The 22652-nt window shown below is 40.6% G+C and overlaps 1 protein-coding gene across 6 annotated transcripts in view; it reads right to left on the bottom strand.

The window, feature by feature from the left end:
• Window positions 1–9481: 9481 nt before the first annotated feature.
• Window positions 9482–22652, bottom strand: part of FAT1 (FAT atypical cadherin 1) — a 121595-nt gene continuing 108424 nt past the window's right edge. For 2 of the 6 annotated variants that reach the window (XM_032618471.1, XM_032618472.1), the window contains exons 21-27: window positions 22189–22346; window positions 21095–21557; window positions 20257–20410; window positions 20014–20124; window positions 17935–18566; window positions 17093–17230; window positions 9482–10912 (exon numbers count right to left, since the gene is read on the bottom strand). In XM_032618471.1, coding sequence (XP_032474362.1) covers window positions 10284–10912; window positions 17093–17230; window positions 17935–18566; window positions 20014–20124; window positions 20257–20410; window positions 21095–21557; window positions 22189–22346 — 2285 coding nt within the window. In that variant the 3' untranslated portion in view covers window positions 9482–10283. Of the gene's footprint in view, window positions 16576–17092; window positions 17231–17934; window positions 18567–20013; window positions 20125–20256; window positions 20411–21094; window positions 21558–22188; window positions 22347–22652 lie in introns of all 6 variants that reach the window. The other 4 variants (XR_004347869.1, XM_032618470.1, XM_032618469.1 and 1 more) reach the window with 4 other exon arrangements.

Below are 22652 nucleotides of genomic sequence, written 5' to 3' on the forward strand. Positions count from 1 at the left end.
TCTTCCTCATTGTAATATTGAATACAAGCCAATACAAGCCCTGAGTTCTGCTCTAGCAAGGCTAAGACCTCATCTTAAACCCCTACTTAGAGATTTCAGTCCATTTGATCCAAATAGGAATCATGTTTCTCCAGGGGGGGCTCCACCAGCTTGTACTGGGCCCCCGGGCCTACATTCCAAGAGTGATTTCATGGTAATATTTACCAAGCACTTCTGAAATTTTTCATTAAGTCAGAACCTTAACAACTCAGGAAGTACGTTTGTGTAAATAAGAGGTTTTACCACACACAGATGAAACAGCAGTGTGTGTGTGTGTGTGTGTGTGTGTGTGTGTGTGTGTGTGTGTTCTGGGGAAGGACTCTCATTAAATGGGGCTCACCACATGCAAACGCTATAACAGATTACAATGCTTTCACAGTGACACAGGCAGAGTTCCCTTCCCACCTCTTTGGCTGCATTAACGTTCCAAGCCAGGGGTGCATCAGCCTTGTCCCCATTATACATGTTGACAGCGGATAAGTGGTTTCACTCTGTGTTCATATCTCCTTTTGTGAAGGAATCAGAGCATCTGAAACCCATGAGGGGAGAAGTTGTGTTTGCAATTACATCTAATTGCAAATTACTTACAAATAATCCCTGTGCCCCATCGTGGTTACTGCCGAGGTCCTCCAGATACACAGGACTGAATCAGAATCGCGCTGCTTGAATTTCAAGTTAACATATAGGAAACTCGTAAGTCATGAGGAGACGGTTCTGACTTTAATTTACTCTCTGTTACTCCAAGCATATAACTATTATTTCAGCATTAACATGTACTAGAGCTTTTTAGGAGTGGGGAGAAAAGAGCGCTAAAGCATCACAATTCAGTTTTTATTAAATATGTTACTTCATAGCATGCAACCCTGGACCACCCTGAAATATTTGTTTCTCGGTCAAAGGCCATGACTACTCATAAGCAAGCTTTGTTCACTTTTATGTGCAAAGGGTAGAGATTAAATTAATATATGTTAATGAAACCTACAAGATAAATTGAGCTCAGTGAATCAAAGAATGAATGGATGTATCAATGAAAGAATGAATGAATAAACCAGACAAGGGGCAGAGTGAGAAGGGGCACCTGAGCCTCGGAAGCACCAGTACTTGGGCCAAGATTAAATGGAGAGTATTATTTTTATTTTGTTAAATGAAGTAGGTGGGAGAATGAGAGGGCACAGGATAGGAGGCTGTGAACTTGACCTTGAACATTCTCATCTTACTCTTCCTGAAGAGGAGGGACTTGATCGTGTTCATTCTTCACCAAATGGCAAACATAATGCTTCTGGCATTCATTGACTGGAGTAGATGCTCAGAAACAACTTGGCTAATGAACAGCAAAAGTGGCATCTTGAGACTTCGTTGCACCCACATCCTGTAGAATCTCCAGGGTTCAATGCACTGAGTTGGTGGAAGACAACAAGGATTCAAATGACCAAAGCTCTTCTGCGTTAGTCAATCAGTTCAATGATCTAAACTAGTGGTTCAGGAAACTTCTTTGAATTATAGCGTATCCCATAAGGGCATGTTTAAAAATGTAAGAGATACATTTTAAAAATAATAAACTATTAAAACGCGTATTTGAAAATTGGGGTGGGAGTGAGGGAGGAAACAGTAACAGCCATAATAAAGCATCTATTGAACACCTATTTTGTGCCAAAACTGCTGGCAGGAGGGGCTTTGCCCTTTTGCTGTTGGATTCACTTCCAGAGATGCTGTTCAGAAAGGTGGTCCGTGGGAAGATTTGAGGCCAGAGTAAGGGCTTTGAACTTTAGCCTTAACACTGACCTCTGGGAAGTTACCTTGTCTGTGTCTTGGTTTCCTGAAATGTGGATAATAAAGAGGGTCACAGGATGGGTTCAGAGAGTTACTAAGTGCAGAAGCCTTGGGATGTGAGAAGCTCTCTCTCAAGCTGTTTGTATGGATTCCACACCACACCTGTGGGCGATTAGCCCCCCCACCTCCTTCTCAGCTGAGGAAACTAAGTTAAGTAAAAGTTAAGTAGTTGGTTCAACATCATATACCACCAGTGACAGGGCACGATTCTGAACTCAGGTCTGTGGCTCAAAGCCACTGATGCCTTGAAAGTGTGGGTGTTTGAGAATATGCCCCGAGGGTCCTTGGTTTAAAAAGCAGCCCTCCTTTAAAAAGCAGAGTGAGAAGGACTGAACTTTGAGCTATGAAATTAACTGATCTTGAAGGTTGCACATCTCCCCAGGCAAGGGTGTGGAGGACTGTCCAATCCAGTCATGGGACATCCCGCCTGAGTGAAGAGGGCTTCTGCCAGGTGCAGCAGGAGGTCTTGGTAAGGAGGATGGGCTCCCAAGGTTGAAGGGGGCATTCCCATGTGCCAGCTTTGTCATCATGGACAAATGTCTCAGCTTTTCTTATATAAAAGGGGGAGGATGATAATAGATACTTCCCATACCAGAGTTGTAAGGCTTATATCGCTAAGCTCATAGAAGAAAGCCTGGTGCATAGACTCAGCATGGTTTGTTGTTGTTATTATTCTGGTAAAGAACAAACCTAGTCTTGTCATTCAGTGTGAGGGGGTCTCCTGAAGCATGGATCATTGAAAACCACGGCACAGGCATTATATGGGAGAAGCATGACCTGGGGGTAGTTTTAAATTTTTTAGAAGTAAAAATGCAGCATTTTTATTATTAAAATAAAAGCTCAGAATTTATTATTAATAAAAACTATCTCAGTCCAATAAGTGCTTTTGGTCGGAGAACCTTTTTGTATTTTGAACATTCAATTTAATTAAAGGAATTCACGTTTTTAATAAGATTTACAAATAAAGCTTTATTTTGTCTGTCCTAACTTAAAACATCTATTTGAAAGTATGCTTATTTTTGAAAGAAGGGGAAAATACTCATTTAAGGTAAAAATTTAAATCACATCATTTAAAAATGTCTGTTGTAATCCTAATTTGCAGGTGGGTTAACGTTTACAAACTTGGCAACGAAATGGAGCCGTCCTTCTAAGTCTTGACAGACATGAGGGGGTTAACATGTCCTCTGGGTAGACTATTCGTTCCTTTTCTTATATTCTCCCCTCATCCTAAAACTGTTAGGTAATTTCCATAAGCATCAAAATGAATGGAAACAATAGTTATGAGACATTTTGAGAATTTCATTTTACCCTTGAAGATCATTGGATAATGGCTCTGGTTTAGAATCTTTGAGTTCATACTTCTCATCTCTTCCTTGTAGACCCTGCACAAGGTCTTAGCTCTGTCCAAGATATATTTGGTCCCATGACATTTTCATTCAAATGCTATGCATTTTCTTTCTCCTCTATGTCCAGCCTCATCTGAAAATGGAGGCCCTTCTATGGTCACACTTTCCAACAGCACAGTGACAAGTGCATTAATTTCCTAAGTGTTCACAGAAGCAGAGGTTTTTCTTGGGGAAAAAAAAAATTACTGTCATTCTTTTCAAGTGTCTCATTCTGTTTGCAGTAGAGGCAGTAAAATGCTGGTGAGGAAATTAAATTCTGACAAACAACTCTGTCTCTCATCTGGTGCACTAATTGAAATTGAACCTCATGCCTTAGATGAAGAGCAATCAGAAAGTTCACAGAATGAATGCGAGTCTGCAAAAGACAAAGAACAGCCCACACTGACCTTCAAAAAGTTGCTGACCAGACTCAGTAGCGTGGTGAAAGTAGGGAATGACAGCTAAAGGGGAACCCATCAACTGAAAAAAAAGGCTGGGGGCGCTGGGTAGGGGTTAGGATATTTTTCCAGATCTGATAGCTTATAAACCTAAATGTTACATTTATATGGAGTCCCTGAAAACTGAATGGAAATCAAGGCTAATTCTATGAAGATGATTGGTTCATCTAGACTTTTTCATAGAAATAAATTCACAGGAAGAGAAAAAAGAGCAGGATTATCCAGAATTCCCTAGATCAGGGCTTTCTTGTACCAAGATGCTGACCCTCCAGCCCTCTGGACAATTGGGAGGAGCTCGGGGCATCATAATACACAACTGGAACTCCTGGTTTAGAGCAGCTTAGTCCCTCACGCCACTGAGCCATAGAAACATCATCTTCTACGTGTGCCATGACATGGAAGAGGCAGGGGAAAAGCAGTGTCACAGAAATATCACAGCAGAGCACTAGACTGATTGATAAGGAAATGTAAGAATGCCCATAGAAGTTCTACCATTTTTGTTGTCTTAGGTCTAGAATTTTGTTATATGCAATACTTTGAAAATAAGTAATCCACATATCTAAAAAACTGTCCTGAAGAGGAACAAAAATGAATATACAAAGACATTAATGTTGGATAAAAAAAGACATTAGTGTTGGGATTGCTGTGAAAAAATCATAAACATCTTAAAAGTAGCAAAATAGATAGGTTATAAATCCATACTGTGAAACAGTATGCATCTCTTTAGAAAGGCATTTTCTAAAAAGGATCATTTACACTGTAAAGTGGGAAAAGCAGGGGGCAAAACTGGATACAAAGTACCAAGTTTGTAAATCAATCTTAGGCAGCACACTCAGAAAATGAAATCAGACTATACACACAAAATGATGAGGTAGGATTTGTTTCTGGGAGATAGGAATCTAGTAGTAGATTCTTATCTACTTTTTTCAAAAACTTTTTACTTTTTTTAAACCAAAAAATATAAATAAATAAATAAGATTTATAGAATGGCAGATTTTAAATGTTGGATTGATTGCATTCCAGAAATCTTAAGAAAATGTGTCTGGAGTGATCATTGCATTTCTACTCTATGTGCCTACGAACTATACGATTGGGAACACCTTATAGATGTTTTTAATTTTTTTTAATTAAAAGATATAAGACATTTCAAAATACTCTTTTTATGCAGGCGAATGACAAAATGAAGAGAACAACAGCCCCGTCCAATGTCGTCTTGTGATGATTTGAATAGAAATAAACTGTGCATAACCAGAGTGTCCCCATGAAAAGACCTAGAAAGGGCACTGTGTTGAAATTCTGTGCTTGTTAGGATGGCCCACTAGTAGAGTAGAGCTGGTCTGCGTCATCCCCAAAAGCAGAAATGCTAAAAGGCAGCAGAGAAGGGAAGCAGGTGTTTTCCCTAGTCTTGGAGTTTATTAATCAAGTGCCATAAGCACGTTTCAATCTCCTACAATGCTTATATTTAAATGTTTTAAAACATTAAAAACTTTGAACGATTCTGCTTAGTAAGAAATCATCCCAGAATCATTAGAGGAAACCAAGAAAAGAGACACCAGGGAGTATCTTTAGAGCCTGGCAGCGTCTGGCAGGAGGCAAGAGTTCAGTGACTGTTAGACGGCAGCACGGACGAACACACCCAGAAACCCTCGGTTTACACACAAATAGGTTCCATGAGAGGAACTCTCTTGCAGCAACGTTCTTCAAGGAAGAGAACTGAAAGAGTCAAAGCTTCTAATCCCTGCTGATAACCTGGTTACTAATTTGTTTTAATTATCAATAAATAACATTAGGTAAAATTCTATAACAGGTCATTTTGGCAACTCAAAGCACTGATTTCCTACAGCTTTATCTAGTATTTTCATCAGAAAGAGTAAACAACGGCTTTTGAATTCATATCACTCATTAACAATGAGTGTGTCCTGGGTGTACCTTTCCTTCTTCCATCACCATGCTTTTAGAGTCAATCCCCCACTTCCTAGGCTCACGCTTAGTTTCTTTGGGAAGGTACATGAGAACTCAGGCGGCCAGTTTTTTGCTTTCGCAAATTAAAAGCAATCCAAAAAGCTTAACGCAGCTTCTCAGCACCTGGAAAGCATCTCTCTCACTTTGCAGCAGATTAGTATGACAGCTCCACACACTGTATGATAAAAACGAATGTGGGGCTTCCCTGGTGGCGCAGTGGTTGAGAGTCCACCTGCCGATGCAGGGGACACGGGTTCGTGCCCCGGTCCGGGAAGATCCCACATACCGCAGAGTGGCTGAGCCCGTGAGCCATGGCCACTGAGCCTGCGCGTCCGGAGCCTGTGCTCCGCGGCGGGAGAGGCCACAACAGTGGGAGGCCAGCGTGCCGCCAAAAATCAAACAAACAGACAAACAAAACGAATGTGGTAAGCACAATTACCTAAAGTAAATTTACTCTTCCTGCCACACATACACACAGATCTAAACTTTAGAGATAGAATTGAAAAAAATAAGTCCGAAATCAAAATTTAAAAGTTCAAATGTTTTTAACTAGCATTTTTTTTCTAATGGATATTTAGCCTGTAAAACTCTTTCCTTTTAAACTAAACCAGTTTCCAAGGGTAGCAGATAAAGAATGTGACAAATAACAAGTGGCCTTCAAATAGAAATATACTACCAAAAAATATATAAAACACGGAATCCAGGTGAAAAGGACATTTAGCAGTGTCCAGAAATACTGAAAAAGTGGTGGAATTTTCTAAGGCATCTGAATTTTGCAAGGGAATTTTAAATGAGTAACAAGCAAACAGTCAAAATGAAATCTAGTTGGGGAAAGTGACAGACCCTGGCTTCTACCTATCAAAATTTATGGAAGTAAAGGGTCTTTAGGGAAAAAAAAATGGACAAGCATATGCTAGTTATACTATGTGGCTGCTTGGATTCTTCTGTAACAGAAGTGTTCAATTCATATAGTTTGTGTTATGTTAAAGTAATCGTTTTCATTTGAGACCTCGGGTCAGTTGTTTATTCATTTCCAATGAGCCCAAGATGATGCCTTTTCTTAAAAAAAATAAAATGCAAATAGTCTTCAGTTTAAAATATGGTCTGTATAATATTTTAGAAGGTCAAAGTATCGTAAAAATAAAAAATAACAAAGAGTGCCAATGGTGGCCAGCAGACTTCCAGGATGGTCCACAAGAACCCTGCCCTGGGGAGTACACAGTGTAATTCCCGACTTGAGTGTGGACATGAATACAGTGGGAATTCCCATGATTAGGTTACTCATCAGTTGACTTTTAATTAATCAAATGGCAGATTATCCTGGGTGGGCCTGACCCAATCAGGTGAGTCCTTAGAAGAGGGATTGGGCCCCTCCTGAGGTCCGTTGGCTTTGAAGATGTAAGCTACTATGTTATCAGAGGGTCACAGAACTAGAAGCTGAGTCAGACGCTGCCAATAAAGTGGGCACTGTCAGTGAGAAAGCAGGAAACTCGGCTGTACAGCAAGAAAATGGGGACCTCAGTTCGATGACCCCAAGGAACTGGATTCTGCCCACACCATGTGAACCTGGATGAGGACTCCAGGCCTCATAAGAGACCCCAGCCCAGCTGAAAACTTGGTTTCAGCCTAGCAAGATCTGAGCAGAGAACCTGGCCATGCCATGCTGGGCTTTTGACCTGCAGAACTGGGGCTAACAAACGGGAGTTATTTTAAGCCACCACATTTCTGGTAATTTGTGGCGCAATAGGAAACTAACATACTAACGTTCTAGACACTGGGAATCAGTGGTTAAGAGCGTATTCCAGACTTCCAGTTTAAGGTGGCAGAGCATTCTATTTCTTCTCTTGAAAATCCAAAACAGGGAAAGGGGGAAAAAGTTAAAAAGCAGCCCCATTTTCAATGCAAGTAAAAAGGTATTAACTATAAACCACACTACAGTGTATGAAGATGGATGGTGCGGGGAGTGATAAATCATGCCTTAGCAGAGGAGGAATCAGACCTCACAGCCTGGAGAGCTCGTGCAGCCTACAATGATTTCTCACTGGAAAGTGGGTGACAACGGGGTGAGTACCAGGGGTGCTGGCTGTTTCAGTTGTATACAGACCCGTGTTTCAGCTCCATCCTGAGCAGACTCGGTGGCAAGAGGCAAAGAGGAGGGAGGAGGAATGTTCCCAGAAATGACAGCTGGGGGACTACGTACATGATAAAACTGCCAGTCTTCCCATCCAGTCAACTTTAAAATAAGAGCAACGGTATTTCTCAAGCTGGAAGTGCGAAGTCCCTCCTCTGGAGAAATAGATCCTTGAAGTAAAAGACCTACAGATATCAGCAATGGTCATCTACTAGTTTTGACCACGTCCTAAGAGGCACTTTATAAATCCATGAGAGGCCACACTTGTTTCCCCTCTTTTCTTCGACCTTCTTAACCTTGGGGCCTTTTTACTAGCTCTTCTGCCAGGAATGCTGGTGCACCAGGTGGCCCCGTGGCATCATTCTCCCTTATCAACTGCAGGTGTTTATTCAAATGCCAGCTTGCCATTGAGGTCTTCAGCTTTTACCTCCCATCCCCCATCCACCCCACCACTTTCCTTCCCCAATAGGAATTTTTCTCCTCAGCACTCATCACTCCATACTCTGCTATGAAATATCTTATTGATTCACCATCTCCCCTTGCCACCTACCCTCCCCCCATGTAAAATTCAAGGAGACAGAGAATTTTTGTCCATACAGAACAATACTCAGTAAGTGAACAAAAAGATTTTTTTGAATAAATTAATAAAATAGTCACAAATTCTAAAAAATAAGTAAAAGAAAAATTAAGGCAATTAAGAAAATGAGAATGTTACAAAGTAAATGGAAATAAACATCACATGTTACTTAGCTCTGTGGTGAATGTTTACATCATCAAAACAATGAAAACACTATGTGTGAATTAAACCAAAAAGGAAGGTGTAACTAAGGCGAGGATAACAAGAGCAATGGAGGTTTACAGGTTACATGATCTGCAATTCCTAAAATTAGTGACTCAAGAAGTGACAATACATACACTTAAAAATTTGAAAGGAAAAATGAGAAAACAGCTTAAAGGGTTGTAAGTGGTTATAGCAGAGTGCCTGAGTTTGCTGGTTTTGGTTATACGTATTTTAGCTCTCTTTGATGTTTAAACTCTGTATATATATCGTTTAATAAAATAAACAAAGGCATTTTACCTAAAGGGAAACTGTGTCTGCAAAGTTCTAAGAACGCTTGATTCTGTATAATTCGTATCACAGTGGCTGGCACATGGTCTGTACTGAACAAATATTTGTGGGACGGAGAGATGATTTTGACTATAAATACACGTGGAAGATGGCTTCTGAGTTTCATGTTAAATCCTATAGAAGTATGATGTGTTCTTTGACAACAGAAAGATAAAATACTTCATAAAATGCTTTGTTTTTGATATAAATCATAGGATAAAACCATAGATGCGTTTCAATTATGGCCAAGAAATAGCAATAAAATAAAAAATGCATAAGAAAAGTTATCTTGACGTTTTAGTTAGAAAATACTTATTACATAAGAGTGCCGTTTGCCTCTATACCTATAGTTTTGAGCAGTAGCACGTAGCTATATACTGCCACCTAGTGGCAACATCTGTAAGTACAGTCTGGTTTTGGCAACTGCAAAGAAACTCTGTATTTAAGCCAAAAAAAGCTATATCCATCCTTCTATCCATCCGTCCATCCAGCCCTTCTTTCTCAATTCATCAACTGAATCCTGAACAGGAGTATAAATACGGGGGAATAACAGGCAGTAAAGCTAAAGTATTTTATTAATAATTTATTGTCAGTAAGAAAGACTGGCTAATGGTAGTTTTCAGTAAAAACCTTTACAAGACCATTGCATCACAAATATACAGACACTATAAAAACTGTGTCATGGTGGTTTTGGTTCTAAACAGTCTGCAGAAGGTCCCCATTACAGTTTCCAATAATGAAAAATCTTTACAATTCTAAAATACAGCAACCCATTTAAGACATGTCCATGTATGGGATCTGTCCTCATCCTATGTACAGATAGAAATGAATGACTATACTGAAATGTATTAACGAAACGTCATACTTCAGTTGAAAAGGATACAGAGTGAAACCCTGGTTATATTAAAAAATCAGGGTGCTAGGTAATGACACTAACACCACCAAAATTCGGTCAAAAACAAATGCACAAAGTATCTTGAAATTCTAGTTAAAACTGGAAAAAATCAAATCTGTACATAAAATTTACAAAAAAAGACAGGGAAATTAAAATAATCAAATCTATATAAATACATGAATCATGCTAACAAGATAGTAGGACTGATTTTCATTTTATTATTTTAACACAGACAAATGTAAATACAAAAAAGATGCTCAGAAATGGCACAGCCGACGTAAACCTCACCCAAAGACAGAAGGTTAGGACGCTGGAAATGGCTAACAGGTCACAAGGTGTGGGATTCAGTGCAGCCATGCCCGTTTCAGCTCACGGAAAAAAGCGCTTAAGCACTGCTGCAAAGATCAATGCAGGAGATCACTGACAGAATCTCTAGGTTCATTACGGTTCAGGCACTTTGCGGGGAGTCTGAGCGTCAGACCTCCGTATGCTGTTGAGAATCGAGTGGAGGGATCGTCACCTCTTCGAAGTGGCCATCATCTCCACTCTCGTAGTCACTCATCATGACCTCAGACTCGGCTTCACAGCACGCAGACACGTCAGAGCAGGAAGCTGTGGAGGCGTACATGGACACGGGCATGTTCTCTACAGTGGAGGCTTCAAAGCTCCTTTGATACCCTGGAGGGTAAGGGGCGTAGGGTTCTCTGCGAGCACTGTTCTCACCAGGGCCTGCTTTCTGAGGTTCAGACATATCGGCAGGATAGAAATTGGGCAGATACTGATTCAAGTTGAACCTCTGCCGGCTTCTCGATGAAGAGCCCAGGCTCCCTGCAGCGGGCATGTCTCTGGGAGGGTGTATGGATTCAAACTGGTCACTGAATTCTGGAGGTAAGGGTGGCAGCTCGTCAGGCACGGGGAAGTCCTCCGGCGGGGGTGGAAAGTCACTCTCGATGTCGTAGCCTCCAGGGTAATAGTCTGTATCGATGGCGTTTGGATCTGCTGAGTACAGGGGCGTCTGCTCATCAATCACCTCATAATTGGGGAACTCTTGTATATCTGGCAGAGGAACACTTGGCATCCAATCTGATGTATCCCAGTGATACCCTTGGTAGAAAAGAAAACAGACTTCAACGTGTTTTCCTCCCAAGAGTGCGTACCACGGAAAAAGGGCTCAGTGTATGCAACACACACAGGTGCAAAGGCATTCCCACGCACAGAGGATCAACATTCTGGAAACCCTTGGTCTCTGCTTTGAAGACGTCCTCCCATCCCGAACCACTTTTGAGAACCTCTATGAATTAGGCTCTGGCTCCTAAAATGTGGACTTACAGTTTTATGTAAGCACCTAACACTCAAGTGTTAGGTGCTTACATAAAGAAATGGAAGTTTTAACAGAAGCAGTATGCTAGCATCTAGATACATGCACTTTTCTTCAAATGATTCCAATCATCCTTTCAGCTTTCCTCTTGTAATTTAGAACCCACTGCTCTTTAGAAAGAAGAGTATTAGTTCAGGCTTAGGACATTGGTAAAGAAATGTTGTCCTTTCAGAAAGAAGTCTCTATTTAGTAAAATATTAAACGTCACTTGATCTGCACTACTTGTCGTTAAAAAAAAAAAAACAGTAATTAATGTGAGCCTTTAAATAGAAGCAATCTTTAGCATGCTAAAATTTAAAAAATAAATTTCCTTTATAATAACATTATAAGTTTAATATTAAAAATTGTACTACTTTCCATTAGCCCTAAGAAAAACAATGAACTATATTAATACAGTGACATATCAAAGCATGCCTCCAAATCAAAAATGCAATTAAACATTGAAAACTGTAACACAATGTTTGATAAACTACAATTTTTGTTACTTTAAAAAGGACTAAGGATCATTTTCAACTGTATATTATAAAAGTATAATTATTATAAAAAACCCTCCCCCCACCCCGGGATTTTTGAAATCCTTTGGCAGACGGGCGAAGGTGAGGCAGTCGCGTTTAGAATGCAGGGCACGAACAACTATGCACTAGTTACTGCGCAAACACATGAAGCAAGTCAGCACTGGGTCGAACCTCCGCCAATTTGTTTTAGTGAATTATCAGTGAACAACTGGCATGCATAAGTCACCTCTTGATTTGCTGAGGTCAGGAGCAGCAAAAGACTCTTTTGGTTGCAGAGTAGAGAGAAAAGAAAACATTTGTAATTAAAAGAGAAGGATGGCTGAAAAGGCAATAAAGATAAGTACATATAACACAATATAAACTGTTTATAAAGGCCCAGTCAGCCATGTACCATGCCTCTAAGCCATTATCTATGAAAATTCCAAATGGTGAGAAATTTGTGTAGCACAAATAAAATGGGACGTGGGAGTGCAGGGAAAAGATGAGTGATGATGAAGTAGGGACTGTGCCTGGAAACTCAGGATTTTACTTTCTTTCCCTTGTTTCTGGCAAGCTAATCCTGAAAACACAAAATTTTGTTAGGAGTAACTGAAAGTCTACAGGCTCTAATAAAATGTAAACTGGTAAGGAATTTAAATGATACCCTCATGTTACTGAGAAATATTATGAAAGGCTCGGTCACATCAGGTCCCTTAGGTGATAATCCAAATACAAAAGCCACAGTGACACAAGAGACACATACTTTCCAGCACAGCAAGGCCTTCACATGGCCATTAAATTCAGAGAAACCATGAATGCACTTAGACACTTATGAACAGCCAAGAGAAAATCTCTCCAAACCTTGCCCAGTTTGAATACGATTTTATACCTACGTTGTCTACCTTTCCTTGGAGACACCATTAGCTGCCTGTAACCCTGAGCCCACCCATCCACTTGCTCTTTCAGGGTCCTCGTTTTGCACGTGGAACTCCAGCATGGAGCAGAGACAGTCAGTGTGAATCACATGACCCTGGGCAGGTTGCTTACCCTGGCTAAGCTTCAGGCTCTTATCTTTGAAATGGGGGTGGAAATCCCTTAGTTATTTGGAGGATTAAATCAGATAATGTAGGTCAAGCACTAACTGTTGGTTGGAGGCCATCATGATTCTTATTATTGTGGAAGTAAGAATCATGGTGATTAGTGACTTTCTCAACAAGGCCAATGCCTTCTGTGCGTTCAATGATGTTCTTGAAAATCCCTGTGATAAAATAACTTGGAACAAAGAAGATCTGACGGTTCTCTTCTAGGAATTTAAATCAAACACTGAAAAAACTGTGGTGATTCTAAAACATGAATAAGCCAGTATTTAGCTAACATGTATCTACAGAATTATTCTAAAAAGCCTGCTAAAACTGTGGTAGTTTCTTTTTAAAAAGAGGATTGACAATTTTTGTTACTAAATAGGCACTCAATAATTCTTAAATTTAAACTAGCTTTCAATTTTAAACTCAATTAATATTTAACATGCCGAAAATATTTTTCTTTTTTTTTTTTGCGGTACGCGGGCCTCTCACTGCTGTGGCCCCTCCCGTTGCGGAGCACAGGCTCCGGAAGCGCAGGCTCAGCGGCCATGGCTCACGGGCCCAGCCGCTCCACGGAATGTGGGATCCTCCCCAGACCGGGGCATGAACCCGTGTCCCCTGCATCGGCAGGCGGACTCCCAACCACTGTGCCACCAGGGAAGCCCCGAAAATATTTTTCAATGAAAGAGACTGCAATGAAAGAAACACTCAAATTTTGCTTCTTTAAACTCTGTCAATATTTAAAATATTAGAATTTCATCATGGGAAAACTAAAATTCAGTCGACAAAATACAGATCACCTTCTGACTCACCAAGCAAAGACATGGTACTTCTTAGGAGAGTAAGTGTAAGGCTCATCGGTAACTGTAACTAGTAAACACGGAAACCTCACCCCTGCCCCATCCCATCAAACTTGGCCTGAAACCATCCTTCTCTCACCTAAGTCTTGGTGACACATATGTCCTAGCAAAAAGGATCCCCTAAGCTTTATGTACTCTTGGTGGTCTACGCCAGTAGTTCTCACAGTGCGATCCTTAGACCAGTAACACCAGAATTACCTGGGGGCTGGTTGGGAATGCAAATTCTCAGGGCCCCATCCAGACCTCCTCAATCCTTGAAACCTTGGTGCTGGGGCCTAACAATTAGGGTGTTCACAAGCTCTACGGTGATCTGACTTACAGTTTGAAAATGCCTGTGCAGTCTGCATGTGATTACTTGAATTTCAGTGTATAATAAAGGGCTAATTTAATTTAAGGCAGGTATTTCCTGTAATTTTGACCAGATAAACCTTCCTATTCAATGATTTTCACTCAACCAAATATAAAAATATATCTTATCATGTTCTATAATTTTCCTTGACCATGCCTCAGGGAAAATCCAACAAGGAAGAGTCAGTTAGAGTTAATTATAAAAGCTGTGTGTTATTCAGTTTTACTCCTATTCATATGAAGATAATTTTTTATATTAAAATTTTTTTAGATAGAATTACTTCTAACTTCTTACTATTGTGCCATGTAAAGGCAGCTGTCAAGACCCTATAGGTGACTTCTGGCATCTGTGTAAATTCACTGTGAACGGCAAAAAGTAACAAAGACTACAGACACACATATATAACAATATTTTGCAATGTATCTGGATTATTAATGTACACGCCTGCACAAAATAAACGTATTCAACCTCCTCAGAACCATAACATAAGGACTTTGTACAACACTACAGTAGGCAAAAGCACACAACTCCAGGGACAGTCACTGTGAACACAAACACAGAGCACAGGCATGACTATACCTTCTTTAGTCACCGTGTCAACTACAGCATTGACATGGTGTATTACAGTCACTATGGAAGCTTGTAAAAAGGTACAAAAGGAGTAAATTAGGAAAATCTTCAGTTAGTCAGGAGACAGTGCATTAAACAGCATTTCTTTATATTATATAACTTCTACCTCATAGTTTTAAAAATGTGACTACTTTAACATAGCTATATAATTATGTATGACCCTTGCACTCTCTTCCTTATATGTTTCAGAGGTTTTTCTAATCAAGCTATATATTTGTATTATTAATCAAAGGAACAGAGTAACCACATGATACTGTAATTTAGGGAAAAAATTTTTAGCCATAAATTTGTGTCACAATGACAATTATGAATCAAGTCATGACAAAACAATCCTTATTTTAACATCCCATGGGCAAAAGATTTCATGTTCAAAGAGTCAAATACTTGCTAAGCCAATTTTCTGGGACCATTTAATAAACTCATTCTTCCCAGGAAAAAAAATTAAGAGCTATATAATAAGGTAAACTATGCAACATAAAAATAAAAATGGCTTTGTCGCTGTTCTATGTACTCCCACCCCAATTTTCTTGTCTTTCTGCAGATGAGTTAACAGCTGGTGAGCTAACATCCCGCAGAGAAATGCAGACTGTCTGCCTGGCTGTTTCCTGTGTAAATTCCCTTTCATTTGTTTTCCCCTTTCAGTTGTTTTAAAGCATCTATGCCAAAATAAATAAGTATGCATGTAATAGGCAGAAGGATGGCCCTCAGAGATGTACACAACCTAATCCTGGGAACCTGTGAATATGTTACTATCCTTGGCAAAAGGGACTTTGCTAATATGATTAAGTTAAAGGTCCTGAGATGAAGGGATTTTCCGCTATTATCTGTGCAGGCCCAATGTAATCACAAGGGTTCTTAAACGGGGAGCAACTTTCCCAGTCTTGGCTGGAGGGAGCTGTGACTAGAGCAGAACGGCCAGGAGGTGCACTGTTGCTGTCTTTGAGGGATGGAAGAGTAAGCCATGAGCCAAGGAGCGGGGCAGCCTCTAGAAGCTGGAAAAGGTGCAGGAAAGGGATTCTACCCTGGAGTCTCCAGAAACAACCTTACTGACATCTGAAATTTAGCCTCCTGAGACAAGCATCAAATTTCTAAACTACAGAACTGTCACAAATTTATCTTGTCTCAAGCCACTATGTAATCTATTATAACAGCCTTAGAAAATGAAAAAATATAATTTAAATACACTCTTAATACAGACTTTATGACTGATAATGATTAAAATTATGATAAAGATTAAAATACAGACACTCCTGGAAAATGTATTTTTTCTCACATTGTATTATCTGGCAATTAATTTTCATAACTAATTTGACCATAGCTTATTAAAGCTATTTAAGAGTATTAAGAATGATGTTTCAGTGAAAAAAAACTAGGAAAAGAAAGAAAATGCTGACAAAATTCTGAGGTTTACGAAGAGCATTTAAGGACAAAGATATAAATTATTACATAAATCAGCAACTCTAATGTTTTAGAATTAAACCTACTGAAAGAAAGAATTATACTTTGTTGTTGGTTTAATAAGCAGTTATGTCCATATACTTCATCACTAGATAATAAACACAGGTGTACCTTGATATCATACAAAACATGCTTAAAGTGATTCAGGAATGAATGTAACGTACTTATGGCCATCCTTAGTTTAGAAAGGTCTCTTCAGTGTATTATGGGCTATTTACTCTGGATTCACAAACAATTCGGTTTACACATGGCATTTTTATGCAAAAAAATTACTAATTCTGACATTCAAAAATTTCCACTAAAAACTCACTTTTTTGTATTTCTGAATATTGACAGTTTTCTCTACTGGTATGTGTTAATATGGTAAAGCTGATTATCAAGGCGATTTACCCTCAGATAAACAAAACTGGCATCAATGATCCCACCGTCAAACCTTCTTCATTAGAAATATAATCAAACTTACTAGCAATCTCTTAAACTGTGCTCTCAGTCAGTATGCTCTGATCCAAATGGGAGCTGAGGCCGCAGGGGAGTTGGGGGAAGAGACAAATAAAACCTTGTAATACCGCAGGTGCCGCTGAGGTTGCATGTTTCAGACTATGGCTTCTCCTCTTAGGGCTGTGAGGGTGTAAGTGTGTGTGCGCGGGGTATGCTCAAGGAAGCTGTTACAAGGGTTTTTAAAAAATCCACATAACTTCTATAATATTCACTGTTGTGGAAAAAAGGTCAAAGTGAAATTAACCAATCAGACAGACATTACCTTTCAATTAATTATATTTTCTTCCTTATTACTGACCAGTTGCTACAGTTCCAATACCTAAGCACTAAGAACATTTTAAACATTTTCCCTAGTTGGAAGTTCATGCAAGGCTGTCCAAGGTATTGCCTAACTGTGGTCCGAAGTGAAATGTGAAGACCATGTGAAACCAAACCAGGGGCACCGGGCGCGTCTACCTGACTGCACTGCATCACGTGTGCGGGGCTGTGGACAGCTAGCAGGGGACCAGGGCATTTCAGGTGTGTGTTTACTCACCGTTGTCATCACACGGCTCCGACTGGAAGGAGCTCAGGGACTGCACTTCACACAGGCTCTCCCGGGCACTGTACGGCTGAGAAGGCTTTTCCTCCAGTGGCTTTTTGGAGAGACAAGGATCAAGATCCACTACTTTAGCTAAAAGGAGGAGATGACAGACAAACCTGTTACACTCCATGAAGGCAGAGACTCTGTTTTCTTCCCTGCTGTATCCTGACGCAGGGCAAGCGTGACCCACAGACTGCCTGGCATTTGTTTAGTGAAAGAACATCAAAAGAAAAAACCAGAAACATCTGAAAAACAAAACCAAAAACCTACAAATACGGCTTGCAGACTCACACAGAATAGAAATTCGCAATAAACCTGCCTGTGGACACCATTAGACAACCTGGGGAATTAATTTGAAAATGGTACCTATAGATTTTTTCGAAGCATCAAATATATGTCAGACCACTTAAATACCGTCACTTTCTCTGGCCACGTTAGGAAAAAAATCCTATTATGCAAATGCCCTCCCAATTTTTTTTGTCATAAAAGTCCCTCCACATTATAGTTGAGAACCCACATCAATTACAAAGATAAAATGATCTTTCCAGATTAACTGGAACATGACTGGATTCAATTCCTAAATTAAAATAACATCACAGCCACAGTGCTCAGCCAGGGCTGGGGCATCAGGAAAAGCTTTCCAGTCGTCCCAGAGCTCTACAGGGTCTGAGCACATTCACCACTCACAAAGACTCCACAGTTTGATCTGAACCACCAGAAGCTCTGGCGGAACTTGTCACCTCACTGTCCATTGCTCAGCGACATTGTATCAAGATTTAGAAGGTTGTTCTTACTATCATAGTCGAAGTCCCAGTTCGGCTTCTGGATTGAGTCACTGTCAGAAGGAGAGTTTGAAGGAGGCGGCGGAGGCAGGTTTGGGGCCACGCTGCAGACGGCCACGGCCTTCCGGTGTCCGTGCACAGACTCGGGGTTAAAGGTGCTGAATTCGGGGTGCTCGGGTATAGCCGATCCTTCGAAGGAGTTTCGGTCAAGGTTGTTTCTAGAGTCGCTTGGAATGCTTGGAGTGTAGGAGATAGGACGGACAGGCACCTGGGGTGGTACGTCGGAGTACATGTTCTTATTGAGCTTTGAGTCAAAATATGGTCTTTGCAAGAAAGCTGCGCTGGGTCCCAAGTGTTTGTCCTCAGGTTTGGGCTGGTGTTTCTTCCTTCGACTAATCATCTTGCGGCAGAAGATGAACAGCAGCACCAGTAGGAAGATGCCCGTTATGAAAACCACGATGCCGATGCCCTCAGCCAGGCCGATGTCCCAGGGGGTCGACACGTATTGGTTTGGGGTGACGTCCTCACAGTGTCTTCCTCTGTACTCACGGCTGCAGTTACAGTGGTAGGAGCCGTGTGTGTTCTCGCAAAGGGCTCCATTTCGGCAGGGGTTGCCAGCACATTCGTCAATGTCACTCTGACACCTGCCAAGACAGCCCAGATTGAGGAGAGAGGCCTTTGCAACATGAGCCAGAACATGCCAGGCCTATGACTCTTAGAGACTAACGGCTAATTCCTCCTGAATAAGATCCACCCAAAAATACACTACTGACAACAATAACTACACCTTTCGTGGAGTAATGAATCATTTGATTCCATACTCTGTACATTTGGGAGATAAACATTATGCCAAGTCAATCTTTAACTGCCAGTTTTCTAAGGATTCAACAGATTACTACATCAAACATAGGCTAAACCTCAGTTTGTCTTGATTTCTGATCCAGAAATTTAGAATGTGCATGATAAATGTACTTCAAGAGACTAGGTTAAATTTCTCAGAAAATGTTCCTGTTTGGAAAAATGACAGTTCCATAAAGCATGTAAAAAGGCTAGAAAACTGTCTTCCGTTTTTATATGCTTCTCCCTGTTGAAAATCTCCCTCAGACCCTCACCCTTACGGACTCGTCCGCATGCGATCCCCTCACCCCCGCTGCCCAGCCTCCCGCCTTCCCAAATGGGCTATTTTGCACCTGCGCAGATCCACCTGCCACTTGGAACCCTTCCTCCTTTAACAAAATGTATCTGCTTAACATCCCCTATACTCACCTAGCATTACAATTTTGATTACTGAGACATTTTTGTTAAATACATTGAGTATTGTCTAGAATTAAAGTAGATTCACAAATGAAAACCGTATGACTGATGGCAAAGTTCAAGACCACAACCACTACTAGAGCAAAACCTTACGTGAATCTCTGCAGGCAGGTTGTGCTTCAAGCCTTCTAACAAGACTGATATGACGGTGAAGGCTTTTCTAGATGTACAGCACTAGGCACTTACAAGTAACAAGCACCGAGTAAGACTTCACCCATTTGGTTTAAAAACTAAGGTGAAATGGCATCTGGAACTAAAAGCCACTTCTATCAAGGTCAACAACAGGCACCTTAGTGCCTCATTTTCTTCACCTGGAAAATAATTATCACCTCTCAGGATTATGGAAGGCTCACAGAAGATACTGAGAGTGGAAAAACATTTTAGATGCTACATAAATGATGAAAAAATGTCATCACTCTCACAGATAGGTAACAACTCCTTGGGTGTCTGCTTTAGAAAACACAATCTTACTCATTCCTCAGACAGTTACTTCCTGCAAGCACCCATACATTCTTTGTTCATAAATAATGTTTTTAAGGTATAGAAGCATTATATATTTAAAGCATATAATATTTCAAGCATTATAATATTCATTCATTTGGCTCAGTATTTTTTTATTTTAAAGAATGAAAAGATAAATTATGCAAGGAGCCATTATGAGCTCTGAATTCCAATCCTGAAGCAACACAGTCCAAATTAATGAAGTTTTGTTGCATCTGCTGATCACTGTGAAACTATAGAGAGGTGCAGATACAAATCTTGAAAGAAGCCAGTTACCTTTCTCCCCTAAAACCCGAGTCACACTGACAGACAGCACCATCCAAACTGTCAAAACATGTTCCACCATTTTTACAGGGTTCATCTTTGCAGTAGGGACTAAGCTGGCACCTAAAGAACAGGGAAAAAATAAACATAAACAGAATACTTAAATGGTAACAAGTGAATGTATTTTACAAACATGATGACATTAGAAACGCTAATGTTAAAATTAACTATGAAAGCTAAGAAAACTCTACATACCTCTGACCAGTATATAATCCTCTACATTGACAAAGGAAGTCTCCATTGTCCACAATGCAGGTGCCACCGTACAGGCAGGGATTGGAGGAACACGGATTGATGCCCACTTCACAATAGGTCCCTATGTACAAGGCACTGCATTTACAGTAATAACCTATATCAGCAAAAGGGAACAAAAAGTCCTATCATTCAGTAGCTCAAAAAATAAGTCTCAGTATATTCGTTTTTACTTTTAAGTTTAGGTGAAGATTTAGCTCTCCAAGACCTGTAAAAAACCTAGTAAAATTCCCATTCCCTCTGAGTAAAAAGTTGTCTAGTGCTGGTATCACCAAAACACAAAGAACTGAAGAGAAAACTCATAACCAGCTCTAGTTCACCATAATTTATGAGGGGTCCAAGGCCTTCTGGAAAACCACTTCTACTCCCACCTAGAGCGAGCAAGACTAGCAGTCCCCTTGCTGGGCCACTGGATAAAAGGAGGCCTCAAGAAGAGCTACGTGGAACCAGTTCTAACCCCCAGGTCAGTGTCCGTGTGGCCGGAGAGGAGTTCAGGGTCAGCTGTGGTTTCCTGTGGCTACTGGCGCAGAATGAGACGTGTTTGGAAACACGAAGCAGCGCGGCCGCAGCTCAGCGGGAGAGAAACTGTCCCCTCCAGCCGCTGCTGGGATGCATTCAAAATCTCACTCCGCTAGAGCATCATGTATGCTACTCAGATCCCATGCTGGCTGCAGGATCTGACAAAACTGAATAAAAAGAGGAAGAGCAGAAATACAGGGGGAACTTCCCCTCAAGCGCACATGCGTGTAACGTTTAAAGAAGGCTCACGTGTGAAGCTTACCTCCAGTGGGTGAGGGGTGGCAGGCGCCTCCGTTCTGGCATGGGCTGCTCGAGCAGTCTTCCGTAGCTGTTAACAAGCACCCAGGAGACACGTCCACCGATTCTTCAATGTGTGCGTAGCTCCTTGGTTTGTTATTTAAAGGGAGTTCCTGCCCATTCAGATAAATGGAGTCCATACAACCCCTGAAACCACTGCCAATCTGGGGGCTTCTTCCATGCCGTGAGCCCTGCTGACGGATGTGGCCACCAAAAAACACATGGCTATCCAGGTTGAGGGTTTTCAGCGTCCCCGGGGCTGTGCCTGATGCGGTGTGGACTTGGTCTAGAACCAACCTGGCATAGTTTCCATTCACTTCAAGAGACACCGCGTGCCACAGCCCATCGTTGACCTGGATGCTCTGGACAGAGACGATGCCTGGGCCGCTTCCACAGTCGAATTTGTACTGCAGCCTTCCGTTGTGGATCTATGACAGAAACAATCACTGTTCACATTACTCTCATGGAGTCTTCATGCACAGTCTCAGATCATGTTTGGTGACCGAAGGAAGAAAGTAAGCCCTCGCGTTTAAGTACCACAGAACACATGCTCATTCATCGTACAGATAATAAAAATGGACCTTTCAGGGATATCAAATTTCAACCGCGTATCCTAAAGGCGTCGTGTAATAATGAACTGTACCAAACAACAACCAAAAATAGCATCAGGTTTTATCAGAAGTCAAAAATGAATCATGCTAAAAAAAAAAAAAGTAGGCAAGCTAATTATCACTTCAAGCATATGTACGACCTTTCTATAAACTCCCTATAATATTACTAAGGTGTAATATCACTTAGAGTTTGAATGTTAACAGTCACAGGTACCTAAAAATGTTTGTAAAAAGCAGAAGTAAATGTCTATATCACCGCAGAGCAAAAAGAGCTTTTCATTCTATAAAACTTATGTGTAAGTATCAATGAACCATTTAAATGAATAACTCAACCATTTCATTTTGCTTATCTTATTCTTTTAAAAAAATGGACAATCTGAACATAATATGGAATTTATATTTTTAAAGTCTCCCACAATCTGAGGTACAAATATGCAAAAACGCTCACCTCCAAGATGCTGTAGTCAGTTCCGCGAGCGTACATGACAACCGCGTGGGTAGAGTATGTTCGCAGCCTCATGGTCAGTTTCATCTCTAACTTGTTTTCATTTTCCATTAGACGATATTTCACAAAGCTGTTTCCAGTAAATGTTACGGATGAACTCCCTGTGAATCACAAAGAGGAAAAAATAAATCAGAATCAAGTTTAAATATTTTTATAAGTGTGTCCCCACACTCCCGCCCTGACTAATTCAAGTTTTGGATCTATGATTATAACATTATAAAATGCAATTCAATGGGAAATGTCTACTTGTTTAATAAACAGCACAGCATAACTGGATTTCTATTTGGAGAGAATAAGTTAGACTACTGTATCACAGAGAAATGAATTCTAAGATAATAAAAGACCTAAATATGAAATGTCCATTATAAAATTATTAGAAAGCAGTTTAGGAAAATACATAGCCTGAA

This window comes from Phocoena sinus, chromosome 21 (assembly GCF_008692025.1).
Source record: "Phocoena sinus isolate mPhoSin1 chromosome 21, mPhoSin1.pri, whole genome shotgun sequence".
In the NCBI taxonomy this organism is placed as follows: domain Eukaryota; kingdom Metazoa; phylum Chordata; class Mammalia; order Artiodactyla; family Phocoenidae; genus Phocoena; species Phocoena sinus.